This window comes from Adiantum capillus-veneris, chromosome 8 (genome assembly GCF_014529385.1).
Source record: "Adiantum capillus-veneris isolate H3 chromosome 8, ASM1452938v2, whole genome shotgun sequence".
Classification (NCBI taxonomy): domain Eukaryota; kingdom Viridiplantae; phylum Streptophyta; class Polypodiopsida; order Polypodiales; family Pteridaceae; genus Adiantum; species Adiantum capillus-veneris.
The window spans coordinates 56539361-56557807 of record NC_140938.1 but is presented as its reverse complement, the minus strand read 5'-3'; the positions used below and the strand labels follow the sequence as shown (position 1 = coordinate 56557807).

Here is an 18447-nt window from a genome sequence, read left to right as displayed (position 1 = left end):
TTATTCCCGCCCTTCACTCGTGCGAATGCGCTCTAAGAGGTCTTGGTATTGTGTTCTCCGCCAGGCCGGGCAAAGCACAAAATTGGTAAAGTGGTAAAGTGTTGTTGGTACAGTGGTTTGCAAGTAATTGCTGGGGCAATGGGCCGATGGGGTTTTAGTCGAACTCCACTCAAAAATGGTGGGGGCGTTGAGCAGCCTTTTTTTGAAAGCTTTTTTTGAATGGTAGGACCGCGCCGTCCAGGTGCTCTCTCTGCTGTGCCAGGTCAGCAGGAACCAACATCGTCACCCTTTCTTAGCAGCTGCTAGCCTGCTCTTCCTCCATTCCTGTGCATATATGGGCAGCCCAACAGAGAGAGCTAGCAAGAAGCAACGACTCTCTCCGCAGGCAGGTTCTCTCTCTCTCTCTCTGTGTGTGTGTGTGTGTCACGTCGCACATACACACACACAAGTTCTCTCTCTACACACAATTTTTGCAAGCTTAATTTGTACTCATCTTGAACCCTCAGCTCCTACTTTGTGCAGCAGTGAGAAAAAGACTCATCTCTTAAGGTAGCCATGGAAGCTAAGGATGAGGATGTGAGGCTAGGAGCTAACAAGTTTAATGAGAGGCAACCATTGGGCACTGCGGCTCAGACACGCGACTACTCCGAGCCTCCGGCGACAGCGCTCATTGAGCCCTCTGAGTTCACATCATGGTCCTTCTGGCGTGCGGGCATCGCCGAGTTTTTTGCGACCTTGCTCTTCCTCTACATCACCATTCAAACTGTGATGGGGTTCAAACATGGGCAGCCCACTGCCAAAAACGCATGCCCCGGCGTCGGGATTCAGGGTATTGCATGGGCCTTTGGAGGGATGATCTTTGCTCTTGTCTATTGCACAGCTGGAATTTCAGGTAAAATCTCTCTCTCTCTCTCTCTCTCTCTCTCTCTCTCTCTCTCTCTCTCTCTCTCTCTCTCTCTCTCCATGTAGGAACAATTCCTGTGTTATAGCCATGTAATTTGCTTTGGTATCAGTAATTTTTTTACCTTTTTCCTTTCCCTGATTTGTCAAAATTTGGACCATAAATTGCTGGTTTCACACTATACTGTGTGAAATTTTGCTTGCTTTCTTTAAGAGAAGCTTGAAATCTATTGAAATTTTAGCTGATAAAAAATGCACTGATGGTAATGCTGGAAAAAAAACTTTTTCCAAAACATTAGCAAACCTATTTATGAGAAATTTTAGAGGTTAATTGATTAAATTTGAAGCTTTTTGCACTACATTACACTAGATTTCTCTAAATTTTGTAGGTTTTCTCACCTTCAAGTTTAAAATTATCTAGAGGTAAATCTCAAAATTTCTAGGTGGCTAAACCTAGGATTTTTTCAAGCACAGACTAACGGTCGATTTATTTGTGAACATGATTTTCTTGTCGCTAGTAGGTTTGTGATCCTGCATGTCTTTGATTGCTTGTATGTCCATGTGAGCCCTCATGTGTCCTCTTGTTTTCGATTGCATATAGCCATGTCTATATGTCGGAACATCTCCACTTGGAAGAGAGAGCCAGATGTAGATTGCCTACACTACAAAGGGATAAACATCGTCAACGAGTGAAATTAGACCGCCAAGACCCGTGCTAAAATGGCAAAATCTTAGCTAATTTGTGAGCACCTTGCATGCAACAAGAAGTTTTTGACATTTTCCCATGTGGGAAAGGAGCTCTTGTCGTCTTATCTTTCCCTATAGTGCTCAACATCATGATTTGCTACGAGGGAGGGACCACATGCCTAGCTGGTGCGTTCTAGGGTAGGGGAGTGCCGGGCCCAAACCACAAGCTAGGCATGTGGTCCCTCCCTCGGAGCAAATCATGATGTCATCGCAACATGTAATGTGGGAATTAGAGCTTAGTCGTGCCGGAGCGGGAGAAAGTAAACTCCTACAGGAGAGAATTTCATGAATTGAACTTGAGAACATTGCATGGAAGAATTAATTTATAAGGAGAAGGCAATTTTGAAAGGAAGTTTTTTTTTTTTTCTTTGGAGAAAAGGAATTTGCCCTTATCCCCAGTACCTTGCAGAAACTTGAAAATATTATTTCTGGGATTGCAAAATTCTTGTGTTGTCACTACCTTAATTTGAGAAAAGCCCCACAAAACACTAGAGAAGGATATGGTTTCTGTAATTCTCTGCTTAAAGACTAAGAAAGGCTCTCTGTATTGACTATTATGAGTAATTATTGCAGGAGGGCACATTAACCCAGCTGTGACATGGGGCTTGTTTCTTGCACGCAAGGTGTCGCTACCGAGAATGCTGTATTACATAATAATGCAATGCCTCGGGGCAATCTGTGGAGCTGGAATAGTGAAGGGATTCCAACCTTCCTTCTATCAATTGCAAGGCGGGGGTGCAAATTCGGTGGCGCACGGGTACACCAAAGGTGACGGGCTGGGTGCAGAAATTGTGGGTACATTTGTTCTGGTCTACACCGTCTTCTCTGCAACTGATGCCAAGCGGAGTGCTCGTGACTCACATGTGCCGGTAATTATGAGCCCCTGTTCATTGGAAATCAGGAGAGGATATGGGCATTAGCCATGTATTAATGGCATACATAAGGACAATATAGTATTTTCTTTTAGCTACATGCACACATATATATGCACAAGAAGATTTATAGTTTTTCTCATGTAGGAAAACGGAGTCTTTTTCAGTGTTCTTCATACAATGCATAACATCATGAGCTTCTGTTCGAGAGGCATTGAATACCTAGCTAGGTACGATTGGAGGCACTGGACCACCGGCCCGTGCCTTGTGATGTATGTATGCATGGTGTATCTATATGTATATATCTATACATGTATGTGTACACATATGGTAAAAGCATACAAGTATAGAAGTATGGAAAAAACATCAAAACAACTATGCATATCAGATATCTGTAACTTTCTCCATGTTTGGTAATGTTTCTCGGACGCTTGTGCAGTTGTTAGCACCTCTTCCAATCGGATTTGCAGTCTTCTTGGTGCATCTGGCCACCATTCCCATCACTGGCACTGGCATCAACCCTGCAAGGAGCTTAGGAGCCGCCATTATTTACAACCAGAAGCATGCCTGGGATGACCATGTAAGAGATTCATTGAGAATATGCAAACAAGAAAATAGATTTACATTTCTTAGTATTGCAAACTATGCGCTAAAAACGAAGGATTAAGATTTACATATATTCTTAAAATTCACAGCAGTATATTTTGCTTCTTCAATCCAAATATTTCAATGTAGAGTATTTCACAAGAAGATTTGGAAATTTTCTCATGTAAGAAAACGGAGCTTTTTTTAGTGTTTCCCATACAATGCATAACATCATGAGCTTTTGCTCGAGAGGCACCGCATACCTAGCTAGGTACGATTGGGGGCAGGGGACCACCGGCCCCCCCACCGGGCCGGCGGTCCCTTGCCCCCAATCGCACCTAGCTAGCTATGCCTGCCTCCCTCACAGAAGCTCATGATGTTGAGGTAAGTCAGAATGTGGGAGAATTTGTCCAAAACTTCTTGTGGTATGGTTTTTATGAAATTTACTTAGAAAGCAAAGTCTTAAGACTATGTATTAACACAGTGCTTTTTTCTGGGTTGCAGTGGATCTTCTGGGTTGGACCCTTCATTGGCGCAAGTTTGGCATGCGCATATCATGTCATCGTCATTCGCGCTCTGCCCTTCAAATCACGTTGAGATGGATATTCCTATATGTGTGCTTCTTATGCTTTCAGCTGCCCTAAAGTCTCTCTCTCTCTCTCTCTCTCTCTCTCTCTCTCTCTCACACACACACACACACACACACACACACACACACACACACACACACACACACACACGTGCCATAGCCCTTTGACTCACTAGACAACACTTCCATAATGAAATCTTTGTTTGCTTGTAAGCTCTCCATCTTGAATGTGATCTTTTTCGTCGAAGTATACAATGTTGTTTGCAAGATCAAGTGTAAGTGGAGCTGTATATTGTTGTTTTTGTTTGGCTTTTTCTTTGAGCTTGCTGACATAAACATAAACAAAGGTAACTCTTTAAATTGATTTAGCACTAGAATGGTAACCTAACAGGACATAAAAGTGTCCTTTCAAGGTTTTGGGAAAAAAATCCAAAAACCATAGTAGATCCACTCATTTTGAAAAATCCTTTCATGAGCTTATAGTTCAATAACTACTACATATGGAAAAAAAGAGAAACTTGTAATTTTTCTCATCCCTTGGTCACTACTAGCCTCCAAAGTTGATGGACTGGTTCATTTTTCCCAAAAGAGCAATTTCTTATGGTTGATTGCATATAAATAAGAGTGGGGATTTTTGTAGGACATGAGATAAAATGCCCTGTTAACTTCAATGGGTTGGTGACCAAAACATATGGTTGCTTTTACCTCACTAATTTTTTTTTGGGCAAAAAAAAAGGTACAAAAAAGTTGCATTTTTGCCATTTTGTGGACCTATCATCAAAGTTTCTATAGTCACGCTCAATACAGATACTATATACATGTTTTCTTAGTTCCCTTTGGGCCTTTGGATTCAAAAGGATTCATGGAGCATGTCAAAAGGATAATGGATCTCTTACAATTGGAACCTTGGGGGCAATGATAAAGTGCTACATACAGCAAACATGAAAAAACTGGGTTTAGCATTATGACCTCTAGAAACCCATAGAAACTACTCAATATCTAGCCAAGTTTGTAGTCTATGATTAGATATGGTTACTACCTACAAAATACAAACAATTGGCCTAAGAAACTAGCAATATTGAGAAAGTTATACTTACTACTCTAAAATGTATCGTATTCTTCAGTAATAAAAAAACTCAACCATCATCGTATACTATGCTATATAGCATATTAGGTCCCCCAAAACTCAAGGAAGATTAGCTTTATGTTATACATTACACTTACACAATCAAAATTGAATTTGGATATCAAGAAAGCCACCAAAAAAATCATAAAAGTGCTAATTTTGGCCAAAAAACAGGATTATGCAATTCTTGTAAATTGGTCATAACTTTCAATTTTAACACTTATCTCTCCCTACAAGCATCAAAACATGTTGAGAACTCAGCTCATAAGGCAACATTGTGGATATATAGCACTTAGAAATTCATTTTCATACTCTTCAAATAATTCAAGAAAAATGGTGAGTTAACAGGACACAAAAGTGTCCAAGGACATAAAAGTGTCATGTTACCATTCTAGTGCTAAAGAGTTTCCTCAAAAGACAGGTTGGATTAACATGACACAATTAGTTAATCTTTCTCAATTAAGCTTGTATTTACGCCCCCAATTCGGAGGTAACCACAACACGTTTTCTATAATCTTTGCATTCAAGGTGGTGTTCCAAAACCTTTTGCCTACCAAGGTTAGATTCCTAGCAGCATACTCTCCACACAAAAAAAAGGTCCCTCTTTTTAAGAAATAGGATGGAAACAAGTTTGTCATCATTTTGTTGCCATGTTGCACTAATCAACCAACTCTTATCCAACGGCCCACAATTGTTGTCCACGATTTACCAAGGCCTTATACATACCACAAAAAACAGAAACCAACCAATTACAAGAAGTTTTGGACAAAGTCTCACAATAACTCCCACATTCTGACTTACCTCAACATCATGAGCTTCTGTGAGGGAGGCACCGCATACCTAGCTAGGTACGATTGGGGATAGGGGACTGCCGGCCCGGTTGGGAAGGGAGGGGGGGGTGTCCCCTATCCCCAATCGTACCTAGCTAGGTATGCGGTGCCTCCCTCCCAGAAGCTCATGATGTTATGCATTGTATGAAAAACGCTGAAAAAGGCTATGTTTGTTTACATTAGAAAATTTCCAAATCTTCTTGTGAACGGGTTCCCCCTCCGAGCAATCATGGTTGCTTCATATTACTTAAAGCAATTCAAGCTCAACTGACCACTTTTAAAAGAAAGAGGTCCATGATTGCTTCATATTTATCACAGGTGAGAGAAAAAGAAGCAGGAAAGAGAGAGAGAGAGAGAGAGAGAGAGAGAGAGAGAGAGAGAGAGAGAGAGAGAGAGAGAGAGAGAGAGAGAGACAGAGCGAGCAAAGGGCCCCTTACTTTTGAATAATGTTGAGACTCAAGTTTGAAAATGTATTTTGAAAAAACTTACTTTATTAATAAAGAGAAAAGTACACACAAAGCTTAAACACAAATAATAATGCTTATGTAGTCCTGTGTGAAGGCAGGGGACTAGAGCATGCCTTTCTCCACCAAACTATACTCCTCTTATAAGCTACTGCTCATTCTTGTAAAGAAATTCCTTATGAAACCTGGAATGTTTCTCACTAATGCAAATGAGTCATGCAAGTCATGAGCATTTAGACTTGCCCGTGACACTCAACAAAAGGTTGGTGCCTTGTGTCGCAAAAGGACCAACAAAAGCAATGCAAACCAATCCACTCACAATTCATGTTAAGAGCGAGAGAAGAAGAGAGCTTGAGCTCTTGCAAGTGAGCACGCACATGCGCACACACACACACACACACACACACACACACACACACACACATGAAAACAAAAACTTGTTTCTTTACTAACTCAAGATAAGAGGTTTACAATGCAGGAAAAAGAAAAATATAATATAAGGAAAAATTAGTACAACTATCTAATGTGAATCGTTAGTGAGTGAGTGAGATGGATGGATAAGTGTGCCATCACTCCGGTAGGTAGACCAAGTTGGTGTAGTCAGCATATCCACCAAGGTGAGGCAATCATAATAACTATCATCACTGTCAGTGATAATCATCAAATAGTAGTATATGTTGAGCTTGACATCTCAACACTCTCTCTCAAGCTCAATGCCATCTCTCATATGCCAATGATCACTTAACACCACCGCAACTTCTGTACTTCAAGGGCCTTCCTGAATATATTTGCAACCTGCTTATCTATCATCACACACTGAAGGTCGATGGTGCCTGTGCCAACATCCTTCTCAAATGATATGGCAACGCACCTCAACGTGTTTTTTCCTCAAATGAAACATTGTGTTATGAGATAACTATATGGCTTAAAATCAACCATACCATACTTTTTGAACATGTCTAAAATATTTTGTCCTTGTGATAGCCATACACCCTCTTCTGTGCTCCAAGGGAGATGGGGCCGGGGCCGGGGGAGGGGGGGGGGGGTATCAGAGTTGATGATGCCAAAGCTTTCAAATCAAGGGGAGAGAGAGAGAGAGAGAGAGAGAGAGAGAGAGAGAGAGAGAGAGAGAGAGAGAGAGAGAGCAAAGGGCCCCTAACTTTACTTCATTAATAAAGAGAAAGGTACACACAAAACTTAAACACAAATAATGCAAGCTTTATAATGCTTATGTAGTCCCGTGTGAAGGCCACGACTAAAGCATGTCTTTCTCCACCAAATTTTACTCCTCTTATAAGCTATTGCTCACTCTTCTCAAGAAACTTCTTCTGGAAAGTGGAACGTTTCTCCCTAATTCAAATAAGTCATGCGAGTGATGAGCATTTAGACTTGCCCCTGACACTTAACAAAAGGTTGGCGCCCTGTGTCGTAAAAGGACCAATGAAAGAAAAGCAAGATGATCCACTCACAATTCATGTTAAGAGAGAGAGAAGAAGAGAGCTTGAGCTCTTGCAAGTGTGCATGTGCATGCGCACACACACACACACACACACACAGATGGAAGCCGCAAAACTTGTTCTTCTTGTTCTTCACACTAACTCAAGGTAAGAGGTCTACAATGCATTAAAAAGAGAAATATAACATAAGGGAAAATTAGTACAACCGTCTAATGTGAACCGCTAGTGAGTGCATGAGCTGGATGACTAACTGTGTCATCAGTTCGATAGGTAAACCAAGTTGGTATAGTCCAGTTGTAGTATCACTAGCGAAGATATGTGTATCTCCCAAGGCAGGCCAATCGTGATAACTATTATCATTGTTGGCGATAGTCATCAAAGAGTAGTATATGTTGAGCTTGATATCTCTAACACTCTCTCTCGCGCTCAATGCAACCTGCTCATCTATCGTCACGTACTCAAGGTTGACGTTGCTTTCCAAGATCCTCTCTCTAATGACCTAGTAATGCACCTCAATATGTTTTTTCCTCACATAAAACATTGAGTTTTGAGACAATTGTATGCTACTAAGGTTTTCATAGTAGATGACAATCGACCTCTATACCCATATTCCAAATTCATGAAGTAGCAATCCCAACTATGCAACCTCATTTTGCTACCGCTGCAACACCCATGTACTCTGCCTCTATACTCAATACAGTGACTGTAGGTTGCTTCTTGCTACTCCATGTGATAACAACACTCTCAAGTGAAAACATGAAACCACTGGTAGACCTATGACCATATGTGTTACGAGCCTACCAATCCGTATATGTGTAACCATAGTGCTGCAACTCAACATCAACTTTATACAAGATTGCATAATCAAAAGTATCACTCACATAGTGCAATGTGTGCCTCACTGTATCCAAGTGTGGCTTCCTAGAAGACTCCATACACTAACTCACCAATCCAATTGTATAGCTCAATAGTCAAGTAGATCAAGTTACCAACCATCTTCCCATACATGGTAGATTTCTCAAACACTTGACTTGCATCATTCCCCAACTTCAAACTTTCATCCAAGGGCATTGTATATAGCTTGAGCTCTTGCAAATGCACATAGGCATGCACACGCACGCAAGTGCGCGCACACACACACACACAAATGGAAGCAAAAAATTGTTCTTCTCTTCTTCACTTACTCAAGCTAAGAGGTAATGTGAACCGCTAGTGAGTGAGTGAGACGGATGGATAAATGTGCCATCACTCTGATAGGTAGATCAAGTCAGTGTAGTGCAGTTGTAGTATCAATAGCAAATATATGTGTATCCACCAAGGTGCACCAATCACGATAGCTATCATATTGATCTGATAGTCATCAAAGAGTAGTATATGTTGAGCTTGACATCTCAACACTCTCTCTAAATCTCAATGCGATGTCCCGTATGCCAAGGATCGCTTGAAACTGCCACAACTTCTGCACTTGAAGAGCCTTAGTGAAGATATTTGCAACCTGCTATCTATTGCCTTGCACGCAAGGTCGACATTGCTTGCCAAGATCCTCTCTCGGATGAGTGATAATGCACCTCAATGTGTTTTTTCCTTGCATGAAAGATTGGGTTTCGATGCAATGGTATGTTGTTAAGATTGTCACAGTAGATCCAACTATGTAATCTCATATTCTGCCATTGCAATACCCATGTACTTTGCATCTATACTTGATATGTAGATTGCTTCTTGCTTCGTCATGTGATAGCAACACTCCCAAGTGAAAACATGAAAATTATCTGTGTGATAGCCATACACCCTCTTCTATGCTCGGGGGGGGGGGGGGGGGGGGGGGGGGGGGGGGGGGTGGGGGGGGGTCAGAGTTGATGATGCGAAAGCGATCGAACCAGGAGAGAGTGCACGAGAGAGAGAGAGAGAGAGAGAGAGAGAGAGAGAGAGAGAGAGAGAGAGAGAGAGAGAGAGAGAGAGAGAGAGAGAGAGAGAGAGAGAGAGAGAGAGAGAGAGAGAGAGAGAGAGAGAGAGAGAGAGAGAGAGAGAGAGAGAGAGAGAGAGAGAGAGAGAGAGAGAAGTGAACCAGTCAACCTTGGCAATGAATTGATAAATAGATATTTTACAATGGGGACAGTGGTTGCATATATAGACACCTAGGTAAATTGCCCTACCCAAGATTTGACAAATAAGTAAAATAGATACCTTATCCCAAAATAAATATTGTGATAACATTGGGATATTCACTTGAGATGCCATGAACTTTAACACCCTCTCTATAGCTCATAGTGGTTATAAATGTACCATGGACACACCAACAATAGTTTCCATGCTGGATACACCTTGGATTTGCTAGTATCAACATGTCACTTAAGAAGAATTCCGTCTTGAGCACTAGATGCCTTTTAGAAAGCTGAATTGTAGACTATGACCAAGAATCCCCATATGTGAACTGTGAATGCATCATGTCCAAACACTCTTAGATAATGAACTGTGAATGCATCATGTCCAAACACTCTTAGATAATGAACTTCAAAACACATCTTGTCCATAATTTGTCCAACAAAAATGGATTGGTGCACTCATCCATGGTGCTATAATTACATCTCATTGGCTCCCTACTAGATGTAAGTGCCTTGAACTCCAACAGACGGGTTCAAACACCAATAATTTGAGCTCCAACACAAGGGTCCAAATTATCTGTAGACAGAATTGTTTGCCCCTCTCTGCCACTCACAAGCCTCTCCTTGGATGAAGCTAATAGTAGCAACAATATCCACTCGACTAAAAGCCAGGAGCCCTTGCCAGTGTAGTCACCACCACACTAGAAAACTCCGTTTTTTCTTTCCCTTATTCATTGTCACTTGCTTTCCTCATCATTCTTGCCTTTGTCTTTGTTCTTTGTAGAGCTTCTGTCTTTGTCTTTGGATTTGCAATCTCTAGACAAATGACCACGCTTCCCACAGCCGTAACAACGGCTACTGGTCTTCTTTATGGAATCCAAAGCACCAAGTGCTTCAACACCTTTGTCAAAAATCTGAATTTTGCCTTGATTTATGAACAAGGATACCTCTTCAATGAGAAAAGAGTTGAGATAATCAAATTCCATCTTTACCTTCGTGATTTGCAGCCGAAGTGTCCTAGACACCGTTTTGTGCACCTCAGGCAATTTTGTGAGTACCAAAGTAGCTAATTGAATACTGGTTAGTGCAATTCTGAGGGGTACCATGTGAGTTCAAATGATTGGGTTTTTTAATTGCCCAAAGTTATATTAACAGAAGGGGTTTTTAAATCGATTTTAGAGAAAAACCCGTAAGTTTTTGAAGAAAAAGGGGTCATTTTAATACCTTAAGCATGTAAATAAAGGGTTTTTTTAGTACCCTTTGAATGGACGTTATATGAATAGTTTCTTGAAGGTGCATCCCTCAGGTGCACTTTTCATAATCGATATTTGATTATGAATAACCTTAGCCTTCATAAGAAAAGATTGCATGAAACTTTTGGTTGAAAACTTAATGGCAAATAGCTTTCCAAGGAGGGTGACTGCGTGCATCATAATCCCAATCATACATTCAGATGAGCTTGAATAAAATATCATTAAAAGTCTATACGTCTAACAAAGTTTCCTTTGTAAGAGATTCCACGATGTCCAACATTGCCTTTGCATCACTTGCATTCCAATCAACACATGATTTTTGATACTCGTCATCTTGAAGGCGCGTATATCTGTTGTTAGGATTCCTCATACATTAGGAGAAAGTTGGACTCACTTTTGGGCCCTGTAAGAAGTGCCACGTTGGCTTAGAGAGAGAAAATGAAAATGTTGAATTGTGCATTTTATGTGATACTTTTCTGTGCAACAAAAAGCCAAAATGACATTCTTTGGTAGATAGCTGCCGTCTTTATCATTCTTATCCTTCGTTCTCTTGTTAGTGTAAAGAATGAGGATGCAAGAGAGCTACACAAGACAAGCACAAAGCACACAGAGATGGAAAGCTTCTTCTTTTTCTTCACAGAAAAGAGAGTACAAAATGACTAAGTGCTAAAGCTGAAAAGTAGCACATATGTACATGCGGTCACTAAGTGTGAACTCGCTAGAAGCGTATTAGGCTGGCACTATAAGTGTAGTCCAGCTGTAGAATCACTGGCAGAGATCCTCCGTGTCGGTCACCTAATGCGCCAGTGAGTAAATGCCGTAAGCGGCCAAGACCCGTAGTGGATGCCAGCTCAAGGTGTAGAGCTCGACATCTCAACAGTTAGGAATTCAACTAACCGTATGACTAATGATTTGAAATTTCAACTTACAAGTGTTCCCTCCAGAAACATAAGCCAAACGAAATCTATCAACTCTAAACTTGAGAATATGGATTTCCCTCCCAAAACCTGAGACATTTCTTTGTCTTCTTCTCTATCAACTCTAGGAATGGAGAATGCATCTTTTCCTGATGAAAACACTAATTTGAACTTACAATCCTCAGCCCCTTCATCTTTAACACTTACCCAAAGAAAGAACACACATCATCTTCATGTTGATGTATTGCAAGAGTACGCACCGTTGCAGAAACGTAGGAGGGAGTCTTTCTTATCTCAACGGGAGAAAGAACTTAGAAGGACAAACAAGGAACATCATTTGGATTTGTGGACCGATGGGTCTATTTATCCAAAGGATCCTACGACAAATGCGCCACCTCCCTTTGCTAATATCACTAACCTCCTACATTTCACATGCGATGGAAAGGATGGGCTATTGGGATACACCAAACATTTGGAAATGAGAGGATTGAATGCGAAAAGGCAAAGAAACTTCCTAGCAATGGAGAAAATGCAGATGAAGAAACTTAATGAAGCATGCTCTCAAAATATTTCATCAAACAGAGAGACAATCCAAGGCCTTGAGAAGAAGATCACAAGTTTGCGAGAGAAAAACACCGTGCTTGGTAGTCAGAAAACAAAACAAGATCTGTGCAACATTGAGAACATGAAGGTTGGTAGTGGTGGCCTGAAAAAACGAATACGAGCTTTAAGGCAACTCGAAGTTTTTTTCTTCAATGTGCTTCATTAAGAAATGGATACACTTACTTTCCTATACATGATCATAACGCATTGTGCTTTTTTGGCAGGTCTTTACTGCATCCAAACTTGAACGGTGCAGGCTTCAATGCCGGAGTGCATTAGAGCTGTCTAGTTCCAAAAGAAGTAGTTGAAGAGATGATAACTCAAAAAAAAATTCGTAAGTTGAAAGGGATGCTACTTACCTCCTTCATGAACGAGAATCAGCTGGAACCAATGGAAGTGCAAGCAATACTTGATGAGAGTGGCATCTTGCAGATGGGATACAGGGCACTCTTCAAAGCATTAGCTAAAAAGTCTCAAAATAAACTACAGAGAGGATCATTGCTGCCAAAGCCATCACATGTAAAGGCTGCTCGCCAGCACGTAAACGATGAGGTGTTTGAGAAACTTGGGTCACCATTCCATATTGAAGCAACGTTCTTAGGCTAGGACAGCAGAGAGGTACAGTTTAACGAGCACAACAACCTCTTCGTTGATCTTGAAGCATTGCAAAGGTATGCAGTTCACTTCTTTGACATCAGTCGAGACGAGTGCGGTAGGGTTCTCAAGTTTGTTTTGAAGCTCGACGAGTGCGAGGTCCTGAAGAACAAGAAGTTGGAGAGAGTCCCCATTACCCTCATGAACAGAGCTCTGGATCCATCAATAACAAAAGAGGATCCACGATACTTCAGTGTGCAATCAGAAAACAACATTCTAACTCTAGGATCATTTCAGGTATACTTCGTTCACTCTATGATAACAAAAATATTGATTATTTGGTTTTTGATTTTGTGTTTTCATTTTTCATTGCAGGTTGATAAGGAAAATTTTGAAATCCTCGATTGGAAATTTTGTCAAACCCAAATTCCTTCTATCATCAGTGAACAAAGAAACGGAGCCGTTCTTTCAGTGGAAGGATTTGGTGACTACACAGTGGAATGGCACATGTGACTTAAAGACTCTTAAGTGTATGTACAACATAACACACGGAGCAGCTGTCGCGAATCCATGCTTATATTGCATGGCTCATGCACAATCACTTGAGAGTGTGCAATGGATTAGAGCTCCCAATAGACATCTTTAAGATAAAACTTTTAAACCAGTGCTTGATATTCCTCTGAGTAGAGTTCACATCTGTACACTTCATGCACTCTGTCGAATAATTGAAAAGGTGGATCATTTGTACATATGTTTTGCATGGACATTAAAGCCAGAGAGTGAGTCAAAAAGAGTGATCAAAGCATTAGAGGGAGTGCTCTCAGACATTGGTTTTCATGGAGGCAATGTCAAAATCGAAGAGGACCCTAAGATGTCTCAAAGTTGGTACAAGGTACCGAGGAAAGCATCAATAGGCGGAGACGGTTTCTTGGGTTTAGCCTCAAAGATTCAAATAGAGAAGAAAGGAGAAACATGTTCTACAAATGGAAACAGTTACATAAAGTGGTTAAAGACAATGCTGGTGGTGGGGAAATCCAGAACCACAAGGCTAACGTGTGGAAATCACGAGATAAAATTTTCCATTATGTTGAGCAGCATTCTTGGGACCAAAGTAAGCTCACATCATTTCAAGCATCCTTGCTGGATTGGAAAAAGGCTTACCTTACACGGTGAGGTGGGCAACATATCACACATTACATGGTGGGTTGGCATTCTACGTATACAAAACAAAATTTTAAATTGTACTCTACTGACCATTTTGTTTTATTTCAATGCAGCACATACTGTTCAACCATGGTCCATATTTTGCCAATACATACGGCTCACTATCAATATGGTCCACACAAGGCATGGAAAAAAACCCACTACATGGAAAGAACAGGTTATTTTAAGCACACTCGACATGGGGGAGAAAAAGAAAAGGCCAATAGCCTATTAGAGTTACAACAATGGACTTATAGACGACTAATTCATAAAGCAAGGCAGAAGGAACTTCTTAAGAGTTCAGAAATTACACGGTCTTTACAACACATCCGCAAAGAGAAGAAACAGATGGCTTGGGGAGCTTCAAATGCGGCGGAGGGCCATGTGAGGTGGTGACGGTCACGAGTCAGGAGCGGGAGAAGATGGACCTGAGCCCATCGTTTTTATCCTCTTCGATGCACCTCCTTCTTCCTCACTTTGTACCTCTTCGATGTGCAAGCTCTGTAGACGATATCGTTCCTCTGTTGATGGCAGCATCCCCACGGGCATCAAGCGTCTTCTTTCCCTTAGAAACAGCCGCTTGTTGTACGGATCTAAGCTTTCCGGGTCTTCAACCCTTGCAGCTAGAGCCTGAGCTGTGTAGGACATGAAATAGGGGGCTCTGAGTGCTTGGCACCCATACCCAATGCCAAATACTTGTAGAGCAAAATGTTTCTCAATCAGACTTAGTCTTTTTGCGTTTAGTGGGAAGGGGTGCCCACCACACAATCTTGTAATAACTTTCATTGCAAACAGTGGAAACTTTGCATTGTCATCGGAGTATTCCTTGTGATATATTATGATCTACATAAAAATTGCAATGAATTTATGGGTCGTAGGTGAGATGAGTACAATTGCCAAGTACTTGAATTGTTTCTACAAACCTTTTTGTGGTTGAAACGCCCGATGTAGTGAGACAACACCGCATCCTTGCCTTGGACTCTAGCGACAAGCCCTTGCCGTGAGCCTCCCGCTCTTCTAAGGAAACTATCGTCATACACTAGCCCCTGGTAGCAGAAAAAAATGATCATGATATTTTATCATTGGGACACCTCTAACACCATCAGAATGCACGACAAAAGTTACCATTTGATTCTCATCCATTTCCAGCATCGGCCTCCCCCACGAGTGAATAGACTGACTATTCATTACCTGATCTTTGGGTGCCACGTGCCTACCCATGGTTTCCAAGCCGAGTTGTTTTGTTGTCGATTCAAACTGCTCATCTGTTGGAAAATTTCCTCTCCGGACTTCGCTTCATTGAACGTATCTTTGATCAGTTGCCACCCTGAAGTGAACTGTGAGTCGCGGACAGCTGTGTCAGCAATAAGATGTTGGTCCACTCCATCATCGCCCACAAACCCCATGTCTGCCTCACAAAAATTCTCAATTGCCGCTAGGCAGTAGTCCTCCCGTATATTGAGATCATGCATGATATCTGTGAGCAGAACATAGTGGGTGTCGCCCACCATAGTAAAGTTGGGAGCACAATTCAGAGGCAAAGTCACTTCCTTACTTGGAGTTTCTTGCTTGCACCCTATTGCTCCATCCGCAAGAGAAACAAGAGTTAAGCCCACATCAAATGTTTCCTTTAGTGCCTCTACCCGCTCTTCTTCTGGGTCGAACTGCACCTCCACATCCTCTACCTCTTCCTCTGGTGCCAATGGACAACTACCGAAAGTTGTTGACTGCGAAGTCTCTGACTCACCATCCGTCTGCAAGTATAAGTAACAGACAAACCCATGGTAGAATTCCACTAAGCGACACTTTTTGAAGTGCATCATACACCTGTCTTGTACACGCAGTGCATTGGAGGGACACTTTTCTAGACAACGATTCAATCTCCTTGAAGCAGTCTTGTCAGGGTCAAGGTCGGCTGGGTGCACATATCTCATGCCATCAACTGTCATGGAATTGTCACAAGTGATTGCCTCATACTGTTGCAAATGGGTTTGTAGGTACTCAAATGAGCAATCTATAATCCTCTGTATAGAAAACTCTGCATTGAACATTCCTGATAGTTCTGGTGCACGGTAATGAGCATGAGCGTTATATAATAATGTGAATAGTTTTTCTTCACATGTATCCTCACTCACGTCTGTCTCCAAGACTATGATCCCCATGAATGAAAGAAAAAGAAAGCCAAAACTATTTGGTGTCATAACCAAGCGAATGTTGAGCCTCGAGTACCCCTCAATGTCTCTTTTCGCTTGGTTCTGTCCCGTGGGCTAATGTCATAAGAGGTGATGTTAGTTGAGTCAGAACCAAGCGACTAGGGCCCCCAAGAATCTCCGAAGGGCCCTATTGTCTTGGTTCTGTCCCGTGCGCTAATGTCATAAGAGTTGACGTTAGTTGAGTCAAAACCAAGCGAGTAGGGGCCCCAAGAATCACCGAAGGGCTCTATTTGCTTGGTTCTGTCCCGTGCGCTAATGTCATAAGAGGTGACGTTAGTTGAGTCAGAACCAAGCGAGTAGGGGCCCCATGAATCACAGAAGGGCCCTATTCGCTTGGTTTTGTCCTGTGCGCTAATGTCATAAGAGGTGACGTTAGTTGAGTCAGAACCAAGCGAGTAGGGACCCCAAGAATCTCCGAAGGGTCCTATTCGCTTGGTTCTGTCCTGTGACCTAAGCATTCGGAACAGGTGGATAAGAACAGAGAATTTAATGTTATTAGTGATAGATTTATAGGCCTACTCACTCACTATGCCCAAACTCAGGCACGGTCACATAAGGAGTAATTATTCCAACCATGCATGCGTTTTTACCCTAACGCAGTGGCTTCGGTGCGCACACAGTTAACGGCACACAGGAAGGGGAGAGGCGGGGAGAAAGAACCTGTCTCTGCAATATCCAATGGCCCCGAGTTGGATGGTGATGTCGCAGGCCACCGACAGCAAGAACCAAAGGGGGGCAATGACGATGGCGACGCGGCAGCAAAGGACTCGACCCAGTGGAGGTCGCTCAACGCAAGATCACGAGAGGTGGCCAAGCGGAAGAGCGTAGAAAATGCAAAGGCAACAGCCATCTGTTTGTTCTACTTGGACATGGAGATGGCAACTGCAAGGGAGATCGGCGTCTGACTCTCAACGCAGGATCATGAGAGGTGGCCAAGGGGAAGAGCGCAGAAAAGTCAAAGGCGATGGTGATCTGTTTGTTCTACTTGGAGATGGAGATGGCGAATGCAAGGGCGATCGGCGTCTGACTCTAGACGCAGGATCACGAGAGCTGGCCAAGGGGAAGAGCGCAGAAAAGGCAAAGGCAGCGGCGATCTGTTTGTTCCACTTGGAGATGGAGATGGAGATGGAGATGGTGACTACAAGGGCGATTGGCATCTGTTTGACCCTAAACGGTCACTCAAAAAGGCACGTGGGCTACACTCTCAAGGACAACCAGTAATAAATGGTCTCAGATTCCCATGCAGTACGATTTACCAAGTTGTCACCCTCCCTGAGGTAAGCATTCTAAGTTGAGGCATTACCCCCGCCAAAAATCTCAAGTTTCAACTATTCTGCCTCTTTTTGCGTCCTCTACTACGCATCATTCTAATTAACTCTACCCCCATCGACGCTACACAGTAAGCAAACTCCATCACCTCTTACTCTCACGCATCCTCCTTCTCTTACTCTTGTTCTGCAGTGCTTCAGTGACACGGAACTCTACAAACAGTGAGGAGGTATGCTACTTACTACCCTTCTGTGCACTTGTATTTTGTGTAGTAAGTACTAGGCGAATAAGGGAAGGTAAACCCTGTTTGCTGCACCTGTTCGTTTGGTACAAGTCATCGTCCTTGGTCAGTACCAAGCGAATAAGGTAAGGTCACTTAGTCCGAAGAGCCCTATTTGCTTGGCACTGACCAAAAGAAAAGTTAAGTGATGTCTGTTAGTACAGAGGTCAATACTAAGAAAATAAGGGGAGGTAAACCCTGTTTGTTGCAGATTTAGGGTTTTTTTTTTTGCCAAATACGCGTTTTGATTTTATAAGAAAGAAACAAAATTACAACTGAACACTGGGTTTTGAGTTAGAAAACACTTTAAACTTTACAAAGAGTGGCCTACTAATTTTCGAGGGTTTAGGGTTTGCAATAACCATGTAGTCCTTTTCCTTCACAGCCATGCTATCTCTTCGCAAAGCCTGTTGGCAAGGTTAATGGATTCCTCATATTTATTG

The 18447-nt window shown here is 42.1% G+C and overlaps 1 protein-coding gene and 1 long non-coding RNA gene across 6 annotated transcripts; both read left to right on the top strand.

Annotated features, from left to right (window-relative positions):
* Window positions 1-238: 238 nt before the first annotated feature.
* Window positions 239-3844, top strand: LOC147452178 (aquaporin PIP1-1-like). Of its 5 annotated transcripts, none has more exons than XM_086517967.1 (5): window positions 239-385; window positions 523-892; window positions 2221-2516; window positions 2959-3099; window positions 3609-3844. In XM_086517967.1, exons 2-5 carry the CDS (start codon window positions 556-558, stop codon window positions 3699-3701), a joined length of 867 nt encoding a protein of 288 aa, XP_086374093.1. In that variant the 5' UTR covers window positions 239-385; window positions 523-555; the 3' UTR covers window positions 3702-3844. The 5 variants fall into 5 exon arrangements, with proteins under 5 accessions (XP_086374093.1, XP_086374094.1, XP_086374097.1 ...); XM_086517968.1 differs by having other exon boundaries at window positions 251-389; XM_086517971.1 differs by having other exon boundaries at window positions 262-385; window positions 526-892.
* A 7294-nt stretch (window positions 3845-11138) lies between these two features.
* Window positions 11139-14998, top strand: LOC147452177 (uncharacterized). Its single transcript, XR_015188878.1, has 2 exons — window positions 11139-13336; window positions 13415-14998. It is a non-coding gene; the product is annotated as an uncharacterized LOC147452177 (long non-coding RNA).
* The last annotated feature ends 3449 nt before the right edge of the window (window positions 14999-18447 follow it).

What these genes read in the sequence shown, in the direction of transcription:
- LOC147452178 (XM_086517967.1), top strand. Translation starts at nt 556, where the DNA reads ATGGAAGCTAAGGATGAGGATGTGAGGCTAGGAGCTAACAAGTTTAAT. An exon ending in CTCGTGACTCACATGTGCCG is followed by an intron (nt 2,517 to 2,958) that starts GTAATTATGAGC and finishes ACGCTTGTGCAG; the next exon opens with TTGTTAGCACCTCTTCCAAT. An exon ending in AGCATGCCTGGGATGACCAT is followed by an intron (nt 3,100 to 3,608) that starts GTAAGAGATTCA and finishes TCTGGGTTGCAG; the next exon opens with TGGATCTTCTGGGTTGGACC.